The sequence below is a fragment of the Passer domesticus genome, chromosome 3 (genome assembly GCF_036417665.1).
Source record: "Passer domesticus isolate bPasDom1 chromosome 3, bPasDom1.hap1, whole genome shotgun sequence".
NCBI classification, from domain to species: domain Eukaryota; kingdom Metazoa; phylum Chordata; class Aves; order Passeriformes; family Passeridae; genus Passer; species Passer domesticus.
This window is the reverse complement of record NC_087476.1, coordinates 99,995,853-100,020,958: the sequence shown is the minus strand read 5'-3', so window position 1 is coordinate 100,020,958 and position 25,106 is coordinate 99,995,853. Positions and strand designations below refer to the sequence as shown.

The 25,106-nt window shown below is 35.5% G+C and overlaps 1 protein-coding gene across 12 annotated transcripts in view; it reads left to right on the top strand.

Moving 5' to 3' along the window:
- The window catches only part of CEP170 (centrosomal protein 170), a 92,494-nt gene that overhangs the window by 15,717 nt on the left and 51,671 nt on the right, over positions 1-25,106 (top strand). For 11 of the 12 annotated variants that reach the window (XM_064414662.1, XM_064414663.1, XM_064414661.1 and 8 more), the window contains exons 2-7: positions 8,850-8,995; positions 13,824-13,913; positions 17,754-17,835; positions 18,408-18,463; positions 18,573-18,735; positions 21,379-21,513. In XM_064414662.1, the coding sequence (XP_064270732.1) occupies positions 8,891-8,995; positions 13,824-13,913; positions 17,754-17,835; positions 18,408-18,463; positions 18,573-18,735; positions 21,379-21,513 (631 nt within the window). In that variant the 5' untranslated portion in view covers positions 8,850-8,890. Of the gene's footprint in view, positions 1-5,284; positions 5,304-8,849; positions 8,996-13,823; positions 13,914-17,753; positions 17,836-18,407; positions 18,464-18,572; positions 18,736-21,378; positions 21,514-25,106 lie in introns of those variants that run through there. The other variant, XM_064414655.1, reaches the window with a different exon arrangement.

The following is a 25,106-nucleotide window of genomic DNA, read 5'->3' as shown; positions in this document are numbered from 1 at the left end:
ACTCTTCCATGGAACCAAGGCTGTCCTTGAGCTTCATATTCCCCACCAGCCTCTCTTTGTTGGTGAGAGCAAGGTCCACCAGCCCCTTTTCGTTGGCTCCTGTAGCACTTGCAGAATGAAGTTATGCTCAATGCGTTCCAGGAACCCTGCCGTGTTATCCGTCCAACAGATACTGGGGTGGTTGAAGTCCTCTATGGGGACCTGGATTTGTGAATGTGAGGACACTCCTGTCTGTCCATTGAGGGTGCCTCATCTGCTCAGTCTTACAGGTTGAATGAAGCAGACACCCACTATACACACCTTTTATCTTTTATCTTGTCCTCCTTTTAATCCTGATCCATAAGCTCTCAGTCAGCTCCTCATCCATCCCCAGGTGGAACTCCGTGCTGGTTACTGATATGAAGGGTGATACCCCTTCCTTTCTGCCTTTCCTATAATTCCTAAAGGTCCTGTATCTTTCCATTCTAACACTTCAGTAACAGAACACTACCACGTCTCTTTGATGCCTTCCTGGCAACTGTAGTTCAAAGGCCTCTTCACCAGCTTGGCAAACCCGTGTCCAAAGATACTCTTCCCCCTCTCTGACAGATAAACCCCAGCAGTGCCCCAGCAGATGAGGTTTTTTAAAGTCTGGTCTAAGTAGCCAAAGCTGTGTGGTACAGTCCTGTAATCATTTATTGATTCTCCAGATTCAATTGGCCCTTTCCAGCCCTTCCCTTTAACTGGGAAGATTGATGTGAAAACTGCCTGTGTTCCAGAGTGCTTTATCAGTGCTCTGTAATCCTTGGTACTCCTCTGGTCACTCCTTGCTGTATCACTGGTACCCACATGAAATAATAGCAGCAGGTAATTGTCACTGGACCAGATCTTTTTGCATACTGTGACACTCAAATGACTGATACCCATCAGGTAGGCCTTATGTTTCATACATTCCTTTGCAGCATTTGTATGTTGATACTGGTGTAATAGCAAAGGGCATGATCTCAGGATTCTTTTTTTTTTTTGGTCATTATTATATAAAAAAAGAGAGTAGGATAAGATCTTTAAGCCATTGTCCCTCAAAATCAAAACCCTAAAGCAACTTTGACTGCAGCTGCACTGTTGGCAGAAAAAGTCTATTTCAGTTGCTGTTCTTACAACCCTTCCTGTGTGTCACAGCAGTAAAATAGACATGGATCTAATTCTGACCTGGACCAGAGGAGAGGATGCTTGTCCAGTTCCCGAGCTGCAGCAATGTTACAGCACAGATTTGCTGCCTGACAGAGGGCAACAGCCCCCTGAGCTGCTTTCTTGTCCTTATTCCATCAGATGCATGGGGTGACCTGCAGGGCAAGAAGAGTATCTTAGTCCCTTCTGAAGAGATCTCAAACTCCTGAAATGCAGGAGGAAAATCTCTCTTTGTGCTTATTGATATTCACAGCTGGAAGGCTTTTTTTTTTTTTTTAATATGAGAAAGAACTACTTCTTCTCTGAAATGCTGCTGAGGTGTCTGCCACTTATCTGTGCTAGGTCCAGTCTGTCCCTGCAGCGGGACCAACTTAAAACTAATGCACCCCTACATGTCCCCTCCTGTTGCTCAGCTGTAAAGCTGAAGGTGTGGCTGCCTGTCTCTTCTCCCCCACTTCCCCCTTCTTCCCTGCCCCCTTTTCCTTTCCCTAGTCACAAACGGCTTGAGAAATAGGCTGCTGCTGCTTTATAGATTTTACAACTCTGTAACTCTTGTTGTTTTAGTCTTTTGTGGTAGGCAGTGTAGGTAATGTTCATATCTACCTATGTAGGATTGTACTAATTAAAGAAGTAAGAGGCATGACTGAGCTTGAGGTCCTGATGCATTTTTTTGTTTCTCATCTGTTGGTTATATCTATTTTTTTTTTCTTCTTAAGTTTGAAATAGCTTTTAGAAAAATCTTTTTTTATAATAGTGGATGTAGCAGATCTTCTCTGTCTACAAACAAAAGTTCTGGGGATTTTTCAGACATAAGATTCAAGGAGATTTATGTATTCTTATTTTGCTTTCTTTTCTCCTCTATCTCTGCAGAAGAACATCAACTACAAGACTGAAAGCATGTAGGGCAAAGAAGGTAAAAGAGAATGTATTGCAGAGTAGTAATTAAGAAGGTTTCTTTGCTCTCAGTATTTCTTTTGTGCTGTAAAATTTTGTCGTGGCTACAGCTTTTAGTCCATACTGGAAATTACATCTTTTTGGCATAGTGTAAGGCTTCAGTATGATTTTTTCATATGTTTTTCAAGAAATTGTGGCCAAATTCAAATTTTTGAGCTGAGGTAGAACAGGTCAAATATTCCAGAAGCAGAACACTCAAGGGTATCATTCCAAGCCCTGTCAGTTACATCTTAGTGATTTTAGGAGAGAAGACAACATCTTTTTATGAGATGTTTTGGTTTAGTGATAAGGGCAGTTATCCTAAGCACAGTCCTGTTCCCCATTTGAGCAGGGAAGTTAAATTGAATGAATAAGTGTCTTTTCTTTCACTTGAGTTACCTGTTTTCTTTCACATTACCTATTTGTATGCTTTCCATCCAGTTCCACTCTTGTCCAGTAATTTAATAAAATTTTAATGAACTTTATAACTAATACAATTTTTTTTTTTATATCAGAATGGCAACACTCTCATGTTCAGAGCTGTATGTAGTATTTGAGTGTTTCTAGAGGGATGTGTTCAGGTGAATTTTCTGGTCAGTGGAATATATGAAAATAATAATACTAGTTTGTTCAATTTCTGAAAAACTAGAAATTTTTGATCATTTTTCCTAAGTCTGTGAGCTCTCATTCTCATTTTGATGAAGAATTTCAATGGTTTAAAGCATAAATTACCTTATTTATGCTTCCTTTGCCTTCTATTTTAACAGCCTTTTAAAGGAATATTTTGATTAACCTTTATGGCCAACACTTGTGAAGTACGCTTGAGTGCACAAAAGGTCATAAACACTTGAAAAAATATTTTTATAGATCATTAGCCTAAGCCATTTAAATTTAGATGGGTATTTATTTATTTAAAGGTTTTGAGGAGCAACATTATGTACTAGCGTGGCATGACATATGGCTTCTGTAGATTGAATTCCAGCTCTTAACAGAAGGTTCTGCAGTCCTGCAGCTTTCCTACTTTTTTGTGTGAGTTTGCTGTTTTGGTTGAGTTTTTTCCTGCACAAGATACCCTCTTTGCTAACAAAAGCCCTTGGTGTACTGGCCCTGGGAACTGTTGGGAATAGTTTCAGTAAGGAGGCTGTTGTCTGTGCAGCCCTCTGTCTTCCTTTCTGGGATGCCAGCAACGTGAGCAGTGAAGGCAGCAGAGAATTATGAAAGCACCAAGGATAGTTTCATGACCAAATGTTTAGAAGCCGTCCTAGAGCATGACTTATTTTCATGTTTTTATAGTTCTTTGATGGCAGATGAACCCTTCCCTTTACTTTGGAAAAGTGGCCTTCATTTTCTAGCTGCCCTACGTGTGGCTTTAAGCTTACCTTGCTAAAGAAATAGATGTTCAGAGATGTAACAGAAATAAATGAGACCATCTGAATACCAGTATATTGTGTGAAACATACTTTAAAATGAAATGCTGATGAGTTTGGAACTTAAATATTCAAGACTAAGATATTTCAGTGTTAAAAAAAGCTCTCTACAGTTTCCCATTTACATGAAACGTTTTCTACAACTACTTGTGGAGATTTTACTGTAAGTGTTAATGAATTTCTCATGTGGTGGTGTTGAGCACGGTAGATGAAGTCAGGAGGAAGTTAATAATTCAGGAAAGGTTTTTAGTGATGTGCAGTAAATAAGGCACAGGCTAATCAAATGATGAGGAGAGGAAAAAGAACACTGATTAACTGACTGTTAAGCTCTTTGTTTTAACCTGAGTACGGTAGAGTCCTGATTAAAATATGTGGTGATGTAGTTAAAGGTTGTTTTCTAATGCATGTATGTAAGTAGGTTAATTATGATCGGAACACTTGGTGTGTTACACTACCCCACTTCAGAGGGTTTGACAGAGTAGACAATATTACTGTTCTGTTAACCACTTACAGCTTCCTAGGTTTAAATCAATTATCTTTATTGATTAGTTTTTAATATCAATTATATGGATACAATAATTTCTCAGGGTTGAAGTTACCTTCAGTTGGTCTTTTCTTTCTTTGGCATACATTTCTCCATTCAGCAGTCAAAATTAGAACTGCTGGCACTGGTATTTTTTATTACATTGTATAGTCAATAAAGGAGTCATGGGAGGCAGTTTTTCAGTGAGTGTTGTTTGCTGACAGCATTTCTCTGTGATTTGGTTACCAGCTTCAACTTCAGGTCTTCTGCAGTCATTACTGGCCCCATCACTGCTCTCATTTCTGATTTCTTCTTTGTCTTGGCTTATTTCTGACATTTACCTTTCTTGAGTCCTGATTCCAAAATCTGTCTAGGTCTGGTTCAAGTGTCGTGTCCTTGTGTGTTGGTGTTCTCTCCTGTATCTCTACCTCTCTTGTTTGTTTCAACACAGGATAAGTTGAAAGTACCAGGAAAAAGATGCCTTATTTTTGTTCTGACTGGTACTATAATACTAAAACAGCATGCTCCACAAACTTATTTTACTACCTCTGTGTAGACACATGTGTTGAGAGAATTTATCTGTGTCCTTGTTGAATGAATATATACATGAAGAAGGTTTACAAAAGCCTCTTGCTTGTCTATGTCCATTTGGATGGGTCTGTAAAGAGCAATAATACAAGGTACAAACTGATACTCAGGCCTTCTGCCACATTTCAATACCAATTTGCACATATAAGGTACAGCTAATATTTTCTTAAATTGACATAGAATATTCTGCTCTAACATTGTTTTAGAAATATTTTAGTCATTTCTTCTTCAGAAATATCCCCAAATTTACTAGGCAGTTGTAAAGGAAAACTTAATTTTAGCAAATAGTTAATTAGGCCAGTTGAGAAGATAAACTTAATTTTGACAAATACTTTAGCAGCTGGAAACAGGAACTTAAAAGAGCAAATAATGGGCAACAAAGGGCTTATGACTTTGTCAGTACTGTGTCTCAGCTTGGTGCAGGGCTTTTTTTAATGTTGTTTTAAAATATTCATAAGTAGAATTTGTTGTACGGTAATAGGATAATTGTATGCCATTAAAATTACACTATTCTCAGTCTTAATGTAGAGGACTGAAGTGCTTAAAAGTTGGAATTTCCTTAGTATATTAGATTAAATTTAAATTTTAAACATAGCTTTTTGTTTCTCTGTAGGATTGTTGTCTCAGTGTTTACTAACTTTAGTTGGAGCTGTTTTCAATTACAGGCAAGTACAAAAATGTAGACTGTAAAATGTTTAAATTTGAGATTATTAAGGATTTTTATTTGCAATAACATGACTGTATCAAAACTAATCTTGGCAGTGTCTATTTAGACATTTGAAATTGGTTACACCCATCTTTTGGCTGCATAATACAGTATCTTAGTTCTTAGGAGTGAAGCATATTTACAGGGTTGATGCAGCCAATTTCTCTGTTGCTGCATCATCTGTTTCAAATGACTTATTACCCACATGTTCATTCCAACACGCTGGTTATAGCCTTTTGAAAGTCGTAGTCCTTCACCATAAAATGCTATTTCTTCTGCAGACAAGGAAATATTTTGCAGCTGCCATAGATGTCGCAGCCACTGACTTGCAGGCATCAGGAATGACGCTTTGAATGATCAAATCTTGATGAACTGTCTGCTAGTTTGGTTAAAGACTATGACACAATATTGCCATTTTAGGAAATACTAAAAAAAACCAAAGGCTTCAATAAAGCATTTAAACTTCTTTTTTTCTAGGTAGAAGTATTTTTGGTAAATACTGCATCTGAAAAGTGTAGTCTGTACTGGAGTAGGACAGGTCCGTTTGGGACAATATCCTGTCATGCATAAGGAAAGGCTGTGTAAGGATGAGAGGTTTTTGGGTAGGACAGTGAAACCTCACTAGAGCATCCTCCCAGCCCCTCAAAATGCACAGTGCATGCACTTTCTGAGCTGTAAGTGGTGTCAGTGCATGTAACAGGATTGATAATAAGCATTCATGAAAGAAAAGAATTGCTTTTTGAACCCTGTGTAACCATAGCATTTCATTGGAAGAATTATAATGACCTAAATTTACACTCTGTAAAGAGCCACTTCTTGTGATGACTTTGCATGTGTCACATAGTAATTTAATTTTCTATAGAAAAGGCAGTGAAGTGTCTTTCATCCTTGTATTGTTTAGAACGCTACAGCCAGAGTACTTGAGACAGCAGTTTATTCAAAATATTGCAAGCTTTCATGAACTTTTTGGGGTGCAATGTAATTGTCCACATACTGTCTATATGACTAATAAGTGTGCAGTTCCATATCAAATTTTTTATGCACTTTTTTTATTCTGATATTTAGCAACTGTTGCTGCTGGATCCTCTTTTCACCAGTTTTGCTATGCAGATTGCAGCATAGCTCTGATCAAAGGCATTGGTTCATTCTGAAGAATACTTTAAAATAAAATATGTATCTAGGTTGATGGTTTCTTGCAGTTGAGATACCAACTGTTTCAAAAGAACAACATTATTAAGTTTGATAGAACTGGTGATGGACTTTTAACTACAAATGCGCTGCCAAGCTGTGTGGCAGTGATTGCTTTGTATAATGCTTTTTAAAAATTATTTCACATAGCTTAATTTAATCTGTTTGTTGTCATGCTTTATCATTTGTAGGAAGTTTGGAGTGCTGGTTTATTTTTCTCTAGCTCTAGTTGCTGACCTACTTGTCTGTTTTGTAAATAAAAATAGTTTTCCTATTTTGCAGTCAGTCTACCTGTGTAAACTGCAACATAGTTTTACTAACAAATTTTCAATTTTCAAATATTTTCTATATAATCTTGGAGACTTTCATATGAATTTCAAATTAGAGCAGGAAGGCCAAATGGTGCAAATGTAATTAGGATAAACAGATGGGATATTTTAGAAGGTAGTAAAATATAAACAGAATGAGGAGTTCTGATACTGAACAGCATGCTTGCTGTCAAACATCCAGTTAATTTACTTGTTAAAAGCTGGAATGTAGGCTGGCTGTTTGTGATACTTCCTTTTCCTCTCTTAAAGGGAACTAAAAAATGTCATTTGATTGACCCAGTTTATCTTATCATTTTAAAGTAGATTAAATTTAAAATAAAAATACTAATTTCCTTTAAAGGTGCTGAATAATCCATTTTAATTGTTTAAACATGTATTTAGTAACTACATCACATTAAGTTTTATTTCAGAAAGTTCTTATTGTAGATTTAATGTTTTTAGTTTCTAGGAATAGAATATGTTAGAGATGCTGTATTACTTCAGTTGAGTCAGATAACATTAAGTGGACATATGGTTCACTTGAGTGTGTTGTGGAATGATAATTCTATTTTAAGTGTTATTATAGAACACTGCTGCAATGCATATTTACTTTATTATTCAGTAGCTCTTTAGCACATTAAGTCATTCTAGATTCTTCCATGTGAATTGCATTACTTTTTTCAATTGGATTGGCAGCTCTGCTGGTACATTTTACCACCTTTTGACTGTTTTGTAAAAATCTGCTTTGTCATGTCACATGCTGTTTTGACTTAGTTATCTTTACATGTTTTACTAATTTGTGATATCTCCTTGATTGTAGTTTGACTGATGACATAGTGCTTGCATTGTCATTTTATTCAGTGTTTCCATTTTAACCCTCATTTTGAGGACCTCAGCTATTAGTATTATTCAAGAGTATGCTCAAGTCCACTACAGACTTATGTCTACTTAGAGCACATTTGCTAACTTTGTAGAAATTCACTAATTGACATATAAATAGAAGAGAAATGCCAGCTATTTGGTATTGAGAGAAAAGCTGGCTGGTTGCTTTTCATTTTCTTTAGCTTCCCTTTCAATGAATACAGTGTGGTTATGAATGAATGAATGAATGAAATAATTGCTTTGGCTTGCATTTTCTTTAAGAGAGATTTAGAATACTCTTAAAGCTTTTTTCAACTGTTAGCCATTGAATTGCTCTGAAGAGAAATTTAATCATATTTTTGTCCAGTTTCAAGTTAATCATATTGTGTGAAGAAGTTTTCTGTAAAAGATTTTATCCATTTTATGACATTTTAAATAGCTATGGGTTTTCTCTTCTGTTTTATTGAATATATTGGATCTTTTATTGATAAATAATGGTAAAGTTTTGTAGGAATGCTTCTTTTGGATTTCATACTTACAGATAACTTCTAATTTGTTCGTTTTGCTCTGCTTTGTTTGCAATACTAAATGCACACTGTTAAATTTCCAAAATAGATGTTTTATTGTGACAAACTGAGATTAAATAATATGCAGAAGTTCCATTAATTTAAAGCTCCTTTGATTTGGTGCTGTACAGAGGACTTGAGCTTAAAATCACGTGAGGTAGTTCTTTTTCACAGGAAAAGGTAATGACACACGTGCAGGTTACTTGCTGTATTTTGTGAATGTTTGCTGCACTGTTTGTTGGTTGTGATAGTGAAGCATTATTGTAGCAATTATCTTGATAATCAGTGGTCAAATGCTAAAAGCTTTCTGACAACTTGACATACAACTTTGGCATTAGCTAGCTGTTTGTTCCTTTTGCAGAGGGTTACCAATTAAATCTGCCTAGTTGCATGAAGCAGAGCTTGAGAGTATGCAAATCTGAAGCCTCTGGCTTCCTGTGATTGCTGGATTCAGTACATGCTATTGAGAATGCTGTATTTTCAGAGGCTTTTTGTATTCTGCTCACAGTGTTTGCTGAGCAGAAACTGTGGCTAAAAATAACTAAAATGAATTTCTCTGTCTCTCTTTCTTTCTCACTGCAGGATGACGTAGCTTTGCCAAGGATTTATCAGCTAAGCAGAAAATGAGCTTAACATCCTGGTTTTTGGTGAGCAGTGGAGGCACCCGACATAGGCTGCCACGAGAAATGATTTTTGTTGGAAGAGATGACTGTGAGCTGATGTTACAGGTAATTGCTTCAGCCTTCCATGTGCAGCTGCTCAAATCATGAACTTAATGCACCAGCTCCATGCATTCCTTTTGAAAAAGAAATTCCCCAGATGTTAGGGAGCAATTGTTTTGAAGAATCTTTTGTGTCCTTAGAAAAAAAAAAAGTTTCAATGTATTGCCGTTAATCATGCAATTAGTGCTTAAGTACAGAGAATCACATTTTCTTCGTATAAATCAAATGCAGAATGCCAGGATAGAAGATGAAATACATTTTGCAATATGACCAGTAAAGTAAGTAGACTGTGTTCCATAAAATGTGATAATGTTAAGAGAGCTGGATGCTTTTGAAAGGAGCCTTCTTTTTTTGGCAGCTTGTAATCTAATTTAGTCACATGATTTGATGTAATTCTATGCCTATGCCCTGATTGTGTTGTACAAAGGAAAATGAAATTTGTAGAGAAGAGTATTTCTCAGTCTCTAAGGAAGTTGAATGACTCAATTTAAATAGAATTGAAAATACACAAGTCTAAATAGTTTGATCCTTCAGTAACTTCCTCAACTTTGAGGATCTCACAGTGTGTAGCTGTGTTGTTATGGAGCCATATTGCTTGCACTTTGCCCTGTCAAATCTGTAGTCCTCTGACCTGCCTTCTCCTATATTTTTTTTAATGACTGATGGTAGTACTTTGGGAGTTTCTTCTTAAATTTTTGTTGTAGAGTGTAGAGCTCTTAAGAAGATTGAGCTTGAAAACTAATATTCTCAACCCTTTCTACCATTCAATAAAATATTTTGTTTTGGAGTTTTTGTTCCCAAAAGTCGTGTATGCAGCCATTATTGGCCAAATTAGAGTATTACTTGCAAATGAAGTGCTTAGAGATGTTATCCTACATTTATTACTCAGAATGTAGTAGCTCTAGTAAATTGCATTTGGCTCTCAGCCTCAGAAGGCATTCAGATGTTTTATTGGTGATATTAGAGTACTCTTAATTTCTCTTTAAAAACAGATAGGATGTTGTCTTGGTAATTTAGGTGGGAGGTATTTAAAAAACCCAAAGAAACAAGTACACAGATAAATCCACCAACATCCAAAACAACAACAAAATAAAAGCAACCAAAAATCCGCACCCCACTGGTTCCTGCCCAGTAGGTCATAATCCAAAAGTATTTTTATTTAACTAGTAACTTGTTTTAGAAGACTGTTGTCTGTAAATAAGGGAGCATCTCCTTTCTTCTCTGCTATGCCATCCATAGTAGATCAGTCCTTAGAGTGAAGCATTTATTCTTTTGTGTTACAGAATTTCACCTTCAAAGGTAGCTCCCTCTTTGGTTAATACTGTGAATAGATTTGAGTTATTTACAAATGTTATTTGTTGTGTATTTGCTTCAGAGTTAGTGAAAAAAATCAAGGGGCCTGAGGATTTCAAGAACATTCTTTTTAGCCTGCTGCTATGTTAGGTCTGCATGCCAGCATGACTGTGACACCACATAGTGCTGCAGGGGGAGGAACCCACCAAGAGAGAAGCTAATAATGTGTTCTTGTTCTGTGTGTATAGCTCTTTGTGCAAGACCTTCCTTTCCACTCTTGACAACTTGGTTGATCTCTTACTGCAAAGCATGTGGGCAATGCATGATAAAGAAAGCAGAATTTAATGCTTTTATTCATAATTGCTTGACAGAAAATATATTTTAAAGGCTTTAATGAAAATCATTTTGACTCATGCTTGATAGACCTCAGATCTCTACCTTTAAACAGTGTTGTTTTAAAAGGTTTAGTTCACATCTGGTAATACAAATCTGCCTTTTTTTGTAAATATGTTCAAACATTCTGTGAAGTCTTCCTGTTTAGCTAACTGTTCCATTGCCTCAGTCTGCTTGTGGATAAATACTATATTTCCCCCTTATTTCACCTTTATGGGTAGAAATCTTTTTGAATGTTGTTGGAGAAATCATCTCCAAGAAAAAAAATAAATCATTATTCACAATATCAGAATTATTTGCAAAGAAGAATGCATTTATTTTCTGTATTCTAAATATTTTCTTAGTAGTCTGGATTGAATTGGAGAATATCTATCTGAAATAACAAGAGTTACAAATTTATTTTAGCTGAGGATGGATTTTTCCTCTTCATATTCTTATGGCTTTACTGCAGTTATTCTGTGGTTCTTATTTCTGCAGACATGTATAAATCTTTGTACTGGATCTGGCTGGATGGTAGGGGTTTTTTTAATAGAAACCATTATGGTACTGCTTTGGATTTGTGGCCAGAGCACTGTTGATAACAGACCACTCTTTTGGCTGTTGCTGAGCAGTGTGTGTGCAGTTTGAAGGCATTCTCTCTCACTCTGCTCCTCCTACACACACTTGACTGGGGGAGTGCACAAAATGTGGAGAAGGGGCACAAACAAGGACAGCTGACCCAAACTGACCGAAGGGATATTCTGTGACAAATCATGTGCTGTGCTTGGCAATGAAATATGAGGGAGGGGATTTGGGGAAGATACCCACTGCTCAAAGACTGTCTGGGTACTGACTGCTTGTGGGAGGTGGGAAGTGATTGCCTTCTCATCATCTGATTTGTTTTACTTCTTCTTCCTTCTTCCTCTTTGCTGCTGAAACTTGACCCATGAGCTCTTTCCTTCTGCTCTTCCTGTTGTATCCCACATCCCGCTGGGGCAGCAGAGAGTGAGTGAGCAGCTGTGTAGTATTGAGCTGCCAGCCAGGGCGCCATAGTCTTACAAGAGGGAATTTTAAAAGCCCTTACATTTGAATGGAAAGCTGCAATAACAAAGCCAAAGGAAAAAAGGCATTCGAAAGACTTGCACAGTCTTTGCACCTGTAAAGATCAGCTGAAATTAATAAAAAGTCCAATTATATGTAAGTGATCTGAACCTGAGGAGAACTGTGATGTTCTGCACAATTTCAAGTGTTTCTGTAAAAGCCACAGAATTGAGTAATCATTCTTAGCATTTCAGATGATGTGACACAGTATCATGAAGCTTTGAGGATTTTTTAATGTCCTTTCTGTTTTAACTTATTTTTAATAGGATGTAGCACATGAAGATAATTTAAAAAAATAATAGTAATACGGTATGTATTTGAATAACAACATTGAGAAAAGTTCAAAATTTTTTTTCAATAGCTTGGGTAAAAATACAGCAATTCTTGGTGCAGTGTTCCTCTTGAGTGTGGAAAAATGTAATGTGTGTTTGATATTGTAGGCTCAGCAGAACATGCACATCAATGAATTTCATTGTATTGAGATTGTTTTCACTTAAAAGGTTACGAAGTTAGCAGAAAATGAACTGTGTTGCTGTGTCTTCATCTGCCATTAAAAGCACTTAGCTGATGTAGTGTATTAGTGCAGCTTATATTGGCAGGAAACTTGTTCATTTGTCTGTCTCCTCCTTATTCTCCACTTTGATATCCTGCCCCCTCCCATTATACCCCTCAGAAATGCAGAACAAAATAAAAAGTCTAAACAGAAAATAGTAAGTATATAGAGAAGAACACTAATCTCACTTCTTTGGGGAGAAAGCAAAGAGGTCATAAGATTAAATGGACAGGAAGAATGAGAAAGTAGATTGAAAATAAGGAAAATAATAGTAGCAAGTCTCAAGAAATGGAAAAGGAGTCAGGTGATAACTATGGGATTACAATAAGAGAAAACATTTCCTTTGGAGTACTGGTTGTGTGTTCTGATGCCTTGCACTGGCCAGTGCACTTGATAAGGCAAGACTCCTAGAACTGACAGACCACAAATGCTGGTACACAGAAGTCATTGAAGTCTGAGACAGAAATGTACCATTCTCTGTGCAGTACAGTCTTGAAAAATGAGTTGAGTAGCAAGGATAGAAGATGCAAACCTGAAATTAGGAGCTATGCTGGTGGAAGGAATTTGCTGCTATGCAGTCATGTTGTGACAGTGCACTAGCAGAATTAAGAGTAAACATAAGATCAAGTGGGGGCTGATGGAGAGGATGAGCTGTGGTCTCCATTCTCTTGGGAGCTCTTGAAGATGTCCAGGTGCTGACCATATGCATGCATGAAGGAGACACATCCAGCCCCACCTCCCTTGCTTGCCATCAGCACCTCAGGCTGCAAACACTTGGCTGTGTAAGAGTAAGGAGTAAGTGCTGAAAGAGGGACTTGGCTGTTAGGGAGCTGCTGCTCTTGGATGAAATAGTAGCCAGGATTGCTCCTCATCTGTGTGGTGAAATAAAGAATTCATGAAATAAATAAATGGATAGTGAAATGCTTAAGGAAGGACTGAGAAAGTCAGAACTGATGGGAATAGTAATTCAGGAACTGCTCAGACATTTAGTGAAGAGGCTTTAGCTAATTGGTTCAGGAAATTGAGATCAAGGAGAAACACTTGGAATGCTTGTATGCTATGGTAATTATCCCAAATGTGTGACAGGAAATGGTGTGTTTGAGAGAGAACAGCAACACCCTGGAATCATAGTCATGTATTGAAAGATGCATGTAATTAAGGGGGGAGAGAGAGTAAGAAATAAAGTGCAGATGATAATATTAGATTAAACATCAGTGATCCTAGAGTGGATTGAAAAAAACCCAAAAACCTTTGGATGAGATCTATCTGGATCTGACTTATCATATTTAGGGAAACATTAAGAAAATAATTCTTTTGAATTAAATTTAGGATTCTGCTATGGGTACCTGGAGTTGGGTTAGAGATTATCCTTTTCATATGTGGAACTATCTTTTCTATATAATTTGAATAAATGCACTATGTAGAAAGAAAATAATCACACTGTTCTAGGAAGTAGCCATAACTGCCTCATGTGGTTTTCAACTACCTTTTTTTATTTTCTTTAATATGTTTTAGTCACGGAGTGTGGACAAGCAACATGCTGTACTCAACTATGATGCCTCTACAGATGAACACCTGGTGAAGGATTTGGGCAGCTTGAATGGGGTAAGTTAACATCAGAAATAGATAGCTCCCCACAGGGTTCTATATCTTTCTTTTGGGATTTCTTCAAGCCATTATTGATTGTACATTAATACCTTTTTAATGCAAGTCTGGAAATTTGGGAACATTCGAAAGGAAAGTGTAGTCTTTGCAGGGGTTTTCCACTGCATGTTTTATAAAGGGCTGCTGTTAATTCCCGTGATAAGAGGGCTTTGGCAATAGGAAAAGCTCAGAACAATAAAAAGGAGTGTGTTATACTTACGTATTTCAGAATTTAAAAAAAAAAATAATCTTGACTGTAATGTCTAAAAGCCCTGACATATTTCAGTCTCTAAAATGTGCTATTATGATATGGATTTTATTTCATATGCTATTCCTTTTTCTTTTCTTATAGTAGAGAAAAGAATGTTAAACTGTATTTCCACTGTACATATGTGGGGAAAATAATTATGCAATAACCATTTTGTATGAAAATTGATTTAACTAATGCTGTATTTGCATTTAGTTTTTCAGAATAATTTTTATTGAAAATCTCTATGAATAATTTGTGTCACTCAGCAAACTAATACAGGAAAAATCCAAGTTATGGGAAATGTAAGGTTTCAGATGGCATGTTATGTTCTAAGGCTTTTCTAGGAAGTGCATATTCAGAATTGTAGCTAAGCATCACTTTTTATAAAAGTTTTTTAATATATAGCAAATTATTAAAAACAGTAACTTTGTCATCATTTTGTAGCCCTTTAGATACTTCTTTATGACATTTTTATTTGCACTTGTTATGGCTGTTATTTTGTAACTTTAAATGTTTGGCTCGGTGGTGAATAAAATCATGAGTTCATCTGTGACTGCCTATTTGAAAAATACTTAGAAAGCTACTGATAGTGAATAGTTTTGTCAAGTGCTTAAATAAATAGAAGATGAACTCTTCAAGTTACTGCCTTTTGATCTTGAGATGCATTTTGAAATAAAATTCTGTCACTGTCTCTATTAGCTTTCCTGTATTTTAAGGTAACTAACTCAGCCTTCCCAAGAGTCAGTCTCAACTCCACGTGAAACCATTGAAGGGCTATATCCTTTGAACAGTTGTAGACATACAAGGACTTTAGTCCTTAAATATTTAATATACCTCCGTATTTTCAAAGTCAGTGTACTGTTTCAAGGCAATGATCAAAAATAAGTTCAGCACATAGAATTTTTTTGCTGATACATTTGATTTTATTCCCTAGTTGTGTAACTCCTGTAGTCAATGGGCATACCTTCAGATTTTTGTTGCTATGTCACAAAACTGGAATTGAATAGAAATATATGTTAAAAGGTCTTCATTCAGCTCCTTTTTTTGTCTCTGATAAAGAGCTTTCAGTGATTTGCTTCACTTGATCTAATTCATTCTCAAGTTTGAGGTGAGGCTTCAGTTGCTTTAGAGCTGTTTACTCAGAGACATCAAAGGAACTCTTTCTTCCCACTGTTTTGGGGCAAGGAATATTAAGTCTCAGGAGTTCAGTCCTTTCTCTTTGTCTTTACAGCGTTTTTCTTACTATCACTTTCCCACTGTGCTTTTCTTTCATAACTCTGCTTACCTGGTTTCAGGTTAATGAAGAAAAAGCATTATTTTTGTAACACCATACTTAATTGTGTGGCAGAACAATGGCTCAGTACCATATGGTGAACTAGGTAATAATTCTTCTAGTCTAGCTGCTGTTTCCACTGAGAACAACACCTCCCTAGCAGCCAAGTGCCTCTTCTAGTGCTTTAGCAGCTTCTCCCCTGTCTTATTTTGCATACTTCATCAAAATATTTATTTTGCATCTCTCCAGTTGGTCCCATCTCTTTTGAGAACAGATACATACTTTTCTTAGTATAAAGGATAACTCCATTCCTGGTATAATGCACTTTAAACACACATGATAATTCAGAGTGTGAGGGGAGGTGGCTAATGGCAATATTTTGATTTTGAGTGTTATGAGTGTTATAATTTCACCAACTGAACTGTGATTGCACCTGATGCCCTAATGCCTGAATATTCTTATATGTATGGTTGATTCACACTCAGTTCGGTGAAAAGGTTACAGGAGTCTTTTTTGTGGACTTCTAAATCTAGAAGTCTTTATTCTGGATGTCTAGATTTGGAAAAAAAAGGCAAAAATAAATTTTAATTGGTTTTACATTAAGTAAAATTGTATTTCTGATAGTTTGTTGTGACTCATTCTGGACACTCCTGTTTTTATTTGTTTTTCCATACAAAAAAAAAGATGAAGGAATTTCTCTTTTCTGAAGCAAATCTGTGCAGTTGCTAGTATGTAATTAGTATTTCCCTAGTATCAGTATAATTCAACTGTACTTTCTCCTTTGACTTGTGAACTCTAAAACATACTAGAAGAAGTATTAGCAATCCATGGCCCTGATCAGTTACGTTCTTCTCAGGAATATTTACAGGATAGCAAAGTCCTTTCACACTGATGTTTCAGGACTGGATTCTGAAAAGCTTAGCAAACTTTATGAAGGCTTAAAGACAGTTGACTCTCACTATTTAAAGAATAAACTTTATAAATCACATGAATTGAATGATTTAAAGAGGCAAAGGATTTTTTATTTACATAGTAACTAGTTTTTTCAAGCTAGCTTTGTCTGGCATCCCAAAGCATGTGATGAGATTTTAAAGCTCTGGTGGCAGAGTAACTAAGACTTGGTTGTTTCATGCTGTCACTTCAGTCCTGAACGTGAGGCTGTCAGTAGACTGCACACACAGCCTTTGGAGTTCTCTGCTTTGGGCATGCTGTGCATGCACATGAATTTCAGAACTCTGACCTGGGAGGAAAAATTCATACATATGTGTAGATGTAGATGTCTGCAAGGTGGCCTAAATTCTGTTGGTTCACTGAAATTCAGAGTGCCTTGAGGATAGTCTTCACAGAGGTTTATGCCCTGAACTCTGAAAATGTTAAAGTGAAATAAATATGCCTGAAACATTACTGAAAGCTTCATGCTTACAAACCAGTGAATAGTTGTACCCTTTGTTCTTATTTCCCATGGAAGATATTTTCTACGAAGTAGGCAAACAGTTTTTAAAATAATGAAATAAACATTATTTTTCTTTAGGAAAAGAAAATTAAATTGATGATTCTCTTATTGTTTTGGGGAAGGGGATTGTTTCTCTCTAATCACAGTTCATTCAATACTAAATTCATGAGCAAAACAGTAATTTAAATATTTGGATTTTTGACTTATTTAATTATTCAAGTGTTTCCAACTTCAGAGTGCTTTTAAAACAACATATTTCAACTGTTTCTTTCTTTAGAAACATGTACATGTTGTAAAAGTTTTAAGTTAGAAGTGATCCTGTAGCATTGCAATATACTGAATTCTTACCACAGATTTTTTAGTGTTACTCAGATGCACAAACTTGGTCCGTGTTTTCTTAAGTCCTTTGACAATGATTAGAAATAAGCTGCCTCAGTCCTTTCATATCCAATGCTCATCACAAATGTGATGATAAATCAATTCTGGCAGTTAATTTGGATTGAAAAAAGCAAATTACAAGAAAAATAGTAAGTGGAGGTGCTAATTCAAGGGAACATTAATCAACACTTCCATGAATATTCCTAACAAGATTAAATGTGCAAGGAATTTTTCAAGTCCAGTGTGCAACTTGTTAATCAATGGTGTTTTACCTTCCTTTTAATATGGTTTGTTAAACAGCTGGCAATTTGAGCTTATAGTTTCCTTGTGAATCACCAGTAGAAAATTTGTGGTGCTGAAGACTTTCTTATAAAAGTAGAAAAATTATTTAATTTTGTTGATTTGGAATTTAATGATATTCCTTTCTGTCCTCATTTGTTTCTGCAGACATTTGTGAATGATGTGAGGATTCCAGAACAGACATACATCACTCTGAAGTTAGAAGATAAATTGAGATTTGGATATGATATCCTTGCCATAAAAATGTAGTGTTGGGATGCACTTTACTTGTTAGAAGTATGGTTGTTTTAAGTGTTCTCATTGCTACAGAAATGCCTATATTTGAGAAAATCTCAGGGTTTACAATATTCTACCTTGGTCTGAACTACTGATAAAATACATTTCATTGTCTCTCACTGCCAGAAACCTCAACTTTCAATTATTATTTAGAATATGATGTGTATCTTCTGTGTTGCTAAAAAGTACTACTTTTCTTTGAGGCAAATACACAAATATTTGTATCATATGCAGTTGTATACCAGCAGATAAGACAGCAATTAATTATTCAGCAAACTACTGAATGAAAAAAAATACTTGTATTATTAAAACTCTAAGGTATCTACTCAGTGTTCTGTTTACATATAGTAAATAACTTAATTTTCTTTGATGAATATGATAGTGCACAGTATCCTAACATGACATATTTTGAAAGTTGTCACCATTCTAGTGGCATAATAATAGGCTGCACAATTGTTGCTTTTCTGTAAAATTCTCTTGTGTATTCAGAGTTCTTTCAGTATTTTCCTTATAATTTCCTACATACTAATCTTTTTACTGTGGTCAGGGGAGAGATGAGAGTCCCTGAAGAAGCACTTAAGGTAACATTGAGCAGTTTCTGGATGTTTTTTGTCATTGTACAGTTATTATAACATAGAGAGGTTTTTTTTCCCACTCTTTGTGTTTTATTCTCTGTTTATTGTCATATAGCATGAAAAATTCTCAAGCCAACTCCAATTATCCCAAAAATCTTCAGAGGCAGAAGGATCGAAACAAAGCAGCTCCAAAAGTTCAGAATCCAAGGTAACAGATTCCACAGCTGAAGTGCACCACAAAACTACTGAAGCACTGAAATCTGAAGAAAAATCAGTGGGTAAGGTTCATTTTTTTGTTACAGAAGCACAAAAACTTGGAAAGGATGTAATTTCCTTCAGTAGGATGATTGTGAAATTCTGTAGACAGTAAAAATTTCACATATATATTTATTTAACCATAGTTTAGGTGTAAATAATATTTTTGGCAGTTAATTTCTACCTTTTTTACAGTAACATCCACATGGTAAGAAAATTTTTAAACAGAGATTTGATTAACATTTGTAAGATTTTTGCCTGTCTCTTTGCACAAGTCACAAACTTGTAGCATTTGTGGCAGGAAATTGTTATTTTTTGCAGTTTCAGTGAAAGTATTTGTTCAGAAACAATTTGTACTTTTTACCATTACCAAGTGCATTGTTTTTCGTTTGGTTGGTTTGGGGTTTTTTCCCTTTTTATTGGGCAGGAGTTCTGTTTGGTTTTTTTTGCAGTTCCTAGCATTCTTTGTTTGATGTGTCAGGATATAACCTCAGTGTTCTATTGTGGTTTAAAGATTTCTAGGCACTATAGTTTCAGGCTTGTTTCTACACCATCATTCATATTTATTTAATGTGTTACGGTGGCTCTGCTGTGGTTGACTTAAATTTGTGTAAGTTGTGCTGCCCCCGGTGTGGGAAGGATTTGGACCTGTTGGAGTGAGGCCAGAGGAGAGCCAGAAAGATGAGCAGAGGGCTGGAGCAGACAGGCTGCAAGATGGAGTTGCTCAGCCTAGAGAAGGAAAGGCTCCAGGGAGACCTCATAGCAGCCTTTCAGTACCTAAAGGGAGCTGGTGAAAAAAGAGGGAGAGCATATTTTACACAGGCAGTTAGTGATAAAAGACTAGGTCTGATGGCTTTAAACTGAGAGAGGAGAGATTTTGGTTAGATGTTAGGAAGACATTTTTTACTATGAGAGTAATCAGCCACTGGAACAGGGGATCCAGAGAGTTTGTGGATGTCCCATCCCTGGAGGTGTTCCAGGCTTTGAGCAAGCTGGTCTGGCAAAACTCGTGGCAGGTCCCTTCCAACCCAAACCATTCTCTGATGAACTTCAGCACAAGGCTTGCTGAAGTGTAGTAGATATAACCAAAAGAATGAGAAAGGGATCAGGTATTGTTGTTTCCTTAATATGGAACTGTCTAGGTCTGATTTCTAACCAAATCAATGCTCACCAGGTTTGTTTAGGTTTCATCTGTTCTTCCAGGAGACTCACTTCAAATAATTCTCTTCCCTACATACAGGATTCTGTGGTATACTGAATTAACCTGTTTGTTTTGTTGTCTAATCCAGCATCTTGTTAAAGGTACCTAAAGTAGCACAGTGGGGGAGTTTTATCCTCACCCTCTGTTTTTCATTTCACTCTTCCAAAAATAACAGTCAACAATAGGGATTTATATTTGAGTGCAACTCTCAGAAGCTTTTTAGGGATTGATTCTCTCTGTTGCCATATAAATGCACATCTGCTCATTATTGCTAATGCAGTGCACAGGAACAGAACTATGGGGTGGTTTGGGTTGGAACAGAGTTTAGACATTACTTAGGTTGCACCCCATTGCCATGGCCAGGGACACCTTTCACCAGACCAGGTTCCTCAAAGCCTCATCCAGCATGTCCTGGAACTCTTCAGGGATGGAGCATCCACAAATTCTCTGTGTAACCATCAAGTTTTTCTTAAAAAAATTTAATATTGACTATGGCTTAATGCTGTGTAAAAAGAAAGTACTTAAGGTCTTAAAATCATGTTGAAACCTTTGCATGGCTATGAAATCATCTTTGGAGTGCAAGTGTATAAAATACGGAAAAAATTTTGATATTCCTAATCAGAAAAGTAACAGACAAGGTTCTAAGATAGACTTTAACATATGATGTTTTATTATATAAGGACTCTTTAAAATACATTCAGAACATCTGTATGACACTAGAATACCTAAATCTGTAGGGTGAGGTATTCTTCCAAAAGATCAGATCAAACCTAACTCAGCCAATTCGTCATCAGGTTAGAAATCTCAATTATATCAATGTTTTTTTTCTTACTTAATTTTTGCATTTAAATATATTTAACATGTGTATAGCACTTTTAGTTGTACTAAACTAAACTTAGTTAAATAATTTAACTGATGCCTTTAAAAAAATCCAACCTGTAAAATTGATTGTGCTTAGTAATGTTTTACACACAAGGTAACTTTCAGCACTCTGTAGTAGCTGTCAGCAATTTGGAACCTTGGCAACATTGCAAAATTTGATCAGTTTTTCGTGCAGTGAGTTCAGATTTCATTGAAAGGTCAGTGTGGGTAAGAATGAGAATCTTCTGACAGAAATAGCAGCAAACAGCTTCTAGGAATGTTCTGCTGTCTTGATGACTTCCAACTGAAAGAAGAAATAATATTTACAGACATATCAGGGTAACAATAAGAGATGGTGGCTGCCTTTGATAAACATTTGTGCCAGAAGTTTTGATCAGGTCATTAGTAAGCTTTTATATTTAGAACCCAGATCAGTTGTCTGGCCTCCAAGTTTGTTGTGTATTTAGGCAAATGCATGCAACCATTTCACTTCAGCTTCCAGGAGAGATGATCCAAGCAAATTACTTTCTCTTCCTGTGATTTTAACCTGAATATCACAGCTAAACAGAAAAGTTATTTCCTCTGCTTTGGGCTGACTTTATAGATATTTCTGCCATGCCTCGTGGGACACCTTTGTACGGACAGCCAGCCTGGTGGGGTGAAGATGAAGCAGATGAAAAAGGTGGTTGTAAGCCAGATAGCAAGCATGAAGAAAAAATGCCTGAGACAGGGGCTTCAGGTAAGTGTTTTGTCGTATTTTTGTTATTTTTTTCCCTTTACTGAACTGCTTATATTCTGAAATGGGGAACTAAATGGATGTTTGGAAGTTGCACAGTTTGCATAAATAATAGCCTATTAAAAGGTGAGGTAGTTGAAGAATATATTTTTGTGAGAAACTATGTATTTAGAGAGATCAGTTTCACATATAATGTGTCAGTTTTCTAACATAAAACATAATTTTCTATCAGTAAGTATAGCAAATAACATTGCCTGAACCAGTGTGTCTTTTTTTTTTTTTCAGTTTTATCCATATCTGTCATTTTATATGCATAGGAGTATTTTACTGAAAAAATTTCTGAAAATTGTGGTTTTTATATTTGTGTGACTTTTAGCTATATAAGGTTATCTGTACTACCATTCTCTTCTGTAATTCAGTAAAGCTGTATTAGTGGGAATTGCATGTCATAGTTCTTGAAGTAAAGATTTGTGTAGTCTAAAGTTAAACTGGTAATGTTTATTCCCTTGTAATACAGACCTTTTTATTAGTTAGCTTGTCTAGACACAGTATGTATTGCCAGAACTTCAATCTCAGTACCTATAATTAGGCTTTTATATCTATCATCAGGCATATAAATAAAGTGACTGCTATTCTAATAAAGACAGTAACTTAAAACTTACTCAAGTTAGGACAAAATTCAACCATGTTTATTTAGCAGTTTAGGCGTTCATTTAAGGTCCAACAGTTTTAAGTTTGCAGTTTTTTAAAGTACATTAATTGAGGTCAGAATTTCTCTTTTCCTGTCATAGTACTTCCCTTGGTTAACATGAATCACATTTTGTAAGAGTTGGAGTGAAGTCTGAAAAAGTATAAATCAAACTAAATGAACATTTCAGTGTAGTGAAGACAATATCTTTGGAATTAACTTTTTACCATAGAGCTCTTTTTAATGAGCTCTTTCATATTATTTTAAAGTTGTCATCATTCAGGCAGTAGAGTAAGTCTATTAAGATTTAGACTATTATAAATTATATATTATAAAGAAACCAGATAAAAACATTTAAATTAGTTTTCCCTCATTAAATATAAGATTATTGAAAATTGATATGCTGAAGTCTGTGTTTTTGATGCAATGCCATGCCATCAACAAGGTGACACAAGATTTATATTTCGTGTAGTGTGCCTTTTTTTTTCATAATTTTAAGTTGCTTTTTCAGAAGCATCAAATTGCATCAAACGATTTACATGCTGTTGTATTTATTTTATCAAGAGATTTTTCAGCAAGTGATCAGTGCTTCTATCTTAGCTCCTGAGCTCCAAGAAAAACAAGATTCCAACTTTCACTCAAACTAATCATGGAGATGCCATCTGTTTCAGTAGTAGACAAAAATAAGTTTATTCTAGACTGAACTTCAGTAATGGGGGTATTTTTGACATGATTTGCTTGGTGAAGTCATCATAAGGTAAATGATGAATAGAGAAAATAGATTAGTATTTTCTAAATTATTTAAATTTTTTGTTTGTTTTCCATATATATACACTATACAAAAACTAAATTTAGGCCCAAAGCCTTCTTGGCAAATACACCATTTTGTCCGTTTTTAAAAGAAAATATTAGAAATCCCTTTTATTTGTGTTGTTGATTTTGTTTAGCCATGAATGTATCTCCTATGAATAGTATTGATCTAAGAAGAGTGTAAGAATAGCTTTTATTTCGTCAAACTGAAAGACTCAAAGATCTGCAGGAATGGAATTCAGTTTGAAAAAGTACAAACTAAACAAAAGCCTGTGTGAAAGGAAGACACTGCAGAGAAACCTGACATTTTTGCAAAACCATTTAATTTGTGAGGATGTGGAATTAAAATCCTGTGTGTACACAGATTATTTATTTATTGTGATCACCTAATCTTTGAGCAGACATTAATTGTATGTTCTGCTAGTCTGTTTTTTGAATATTGTAGATAATTTTTAGTAGTGTTGGCAGAGAGTCTGAGGAGACATATAAGAGTTGACATTTGCTTCTGTGGATACTTTGCAGTCTCAGAACACTGTGTCTGTGTAGATGTGTGCAAAACACACTCTGAATGTTTTCATGCAATTATAAAATCATAAGATTTTTGGGTCACTTAGGTTTTATAATATAAAATTAATATAATTTTAGAAAATCAATACAAATACACACATGTATGAAATAAAATTGGAAACTTCAGAAGATTATCATGCTTGGGTTTTTTAAAAATATAAGCAAGCTATTGAAGATGTTCAAGATTGGTGCAGCTAATTATTCTTCCGTGGGTAGATTGTATTATGTGTTTAAAACACTGATCTGGGACATGCTATTTTATATAAACTGCCTAAAAGTAAATACATTACAGGTGAATTCTTAAACTAAATCAAATTGGTAAGTCAGATAACATTTTAACAAAGTAATCCTATTAAATATCTGTGTCATGCTTTAATGATTTATTACATGATTGTTTACTGAATAGAAAAGAAGACTTGAATTCTAAGAGAGGAGGTAAGGTTTAATGAGGAGATTGAAGTGGGAGATTTATTTCTGTTAAGCCAACTATAGACAATTACTCTTTACAGTCTCAAGTTAATAAGATTATTTCAATGTTACTGCATTTCTATTACAACAGAAATTCACTAATGAAAATTATTTACAAACAGAGCAGAATAGCCTGGAAAACTTGGAAAAGAAGCATGCTTAAAACATTTTTCAGACATATGTAATGCTCTAATTCAATGATCCATAGATCTACTAGTCTGTATTAAAATGAGCAGTTGTGTGTACACCTCTGGCATGACTTTGTGCTGCAGCTGTTAAATGTCCATGTTATTGGCAGGTTTATTGGGTGTGTAATTATTATTACTGCCATATGTTACACTCTCACTTCCTGGGATAATGAAAACTGTGTTCTCTGCTGATCTTGCTTGTAGTTGTAGAATTTTATGTCATTAATGCCTTTACCAGAAATCTAAGAAAAGACAGAAATAAGTTTTTAAGAAGACTTCAGGAATCTGAAATAATTCTTTCCACTTGGCATGAATCTTAATTCCAGCATTGCATAAGAATATGTCAGATTAAACATTCCTTGCACTTCAGAAACAGTGTCATTTTCAGGTGAAGCAGGCTGACAGTTATTTGAGAAATACCAGTGTAATCAGTGTGTGTAAGAGTTTGCACACATTGTAACGTGTGATGCTTAACCAGCAGTATTAGCAGTTAAGTTCCTAGAAGTTTTGTTCTAGAATTTTGATGAGTTTTGTCATTAAATCTGTACAAGTGCTGCATATAAGGCTTGCTTTGCAAAGCTCTAGCAGCAAATGTGCACAGTATGTCATGCAGAGCTTACAGAACTCTGAAGACCCATCACAGCAATACATTTAAATAAGATTAGTTTTGTCCTTTTTTTTCACTTAAACTCCTTTAAAGCAGGTAGTTAAATTATTTATTATGAGAGATGGGGATTTATATACAGTTCTGGTTTGTATTTCTATTTTGAAATCATGAGACTGGTTATGAAAGCATTAAAGGACAAAAATCTTCATATGCAATACTAGGTGAATCAAATGTATTTCTTGAAATCTTGCCTTTAAATAAAAAATTA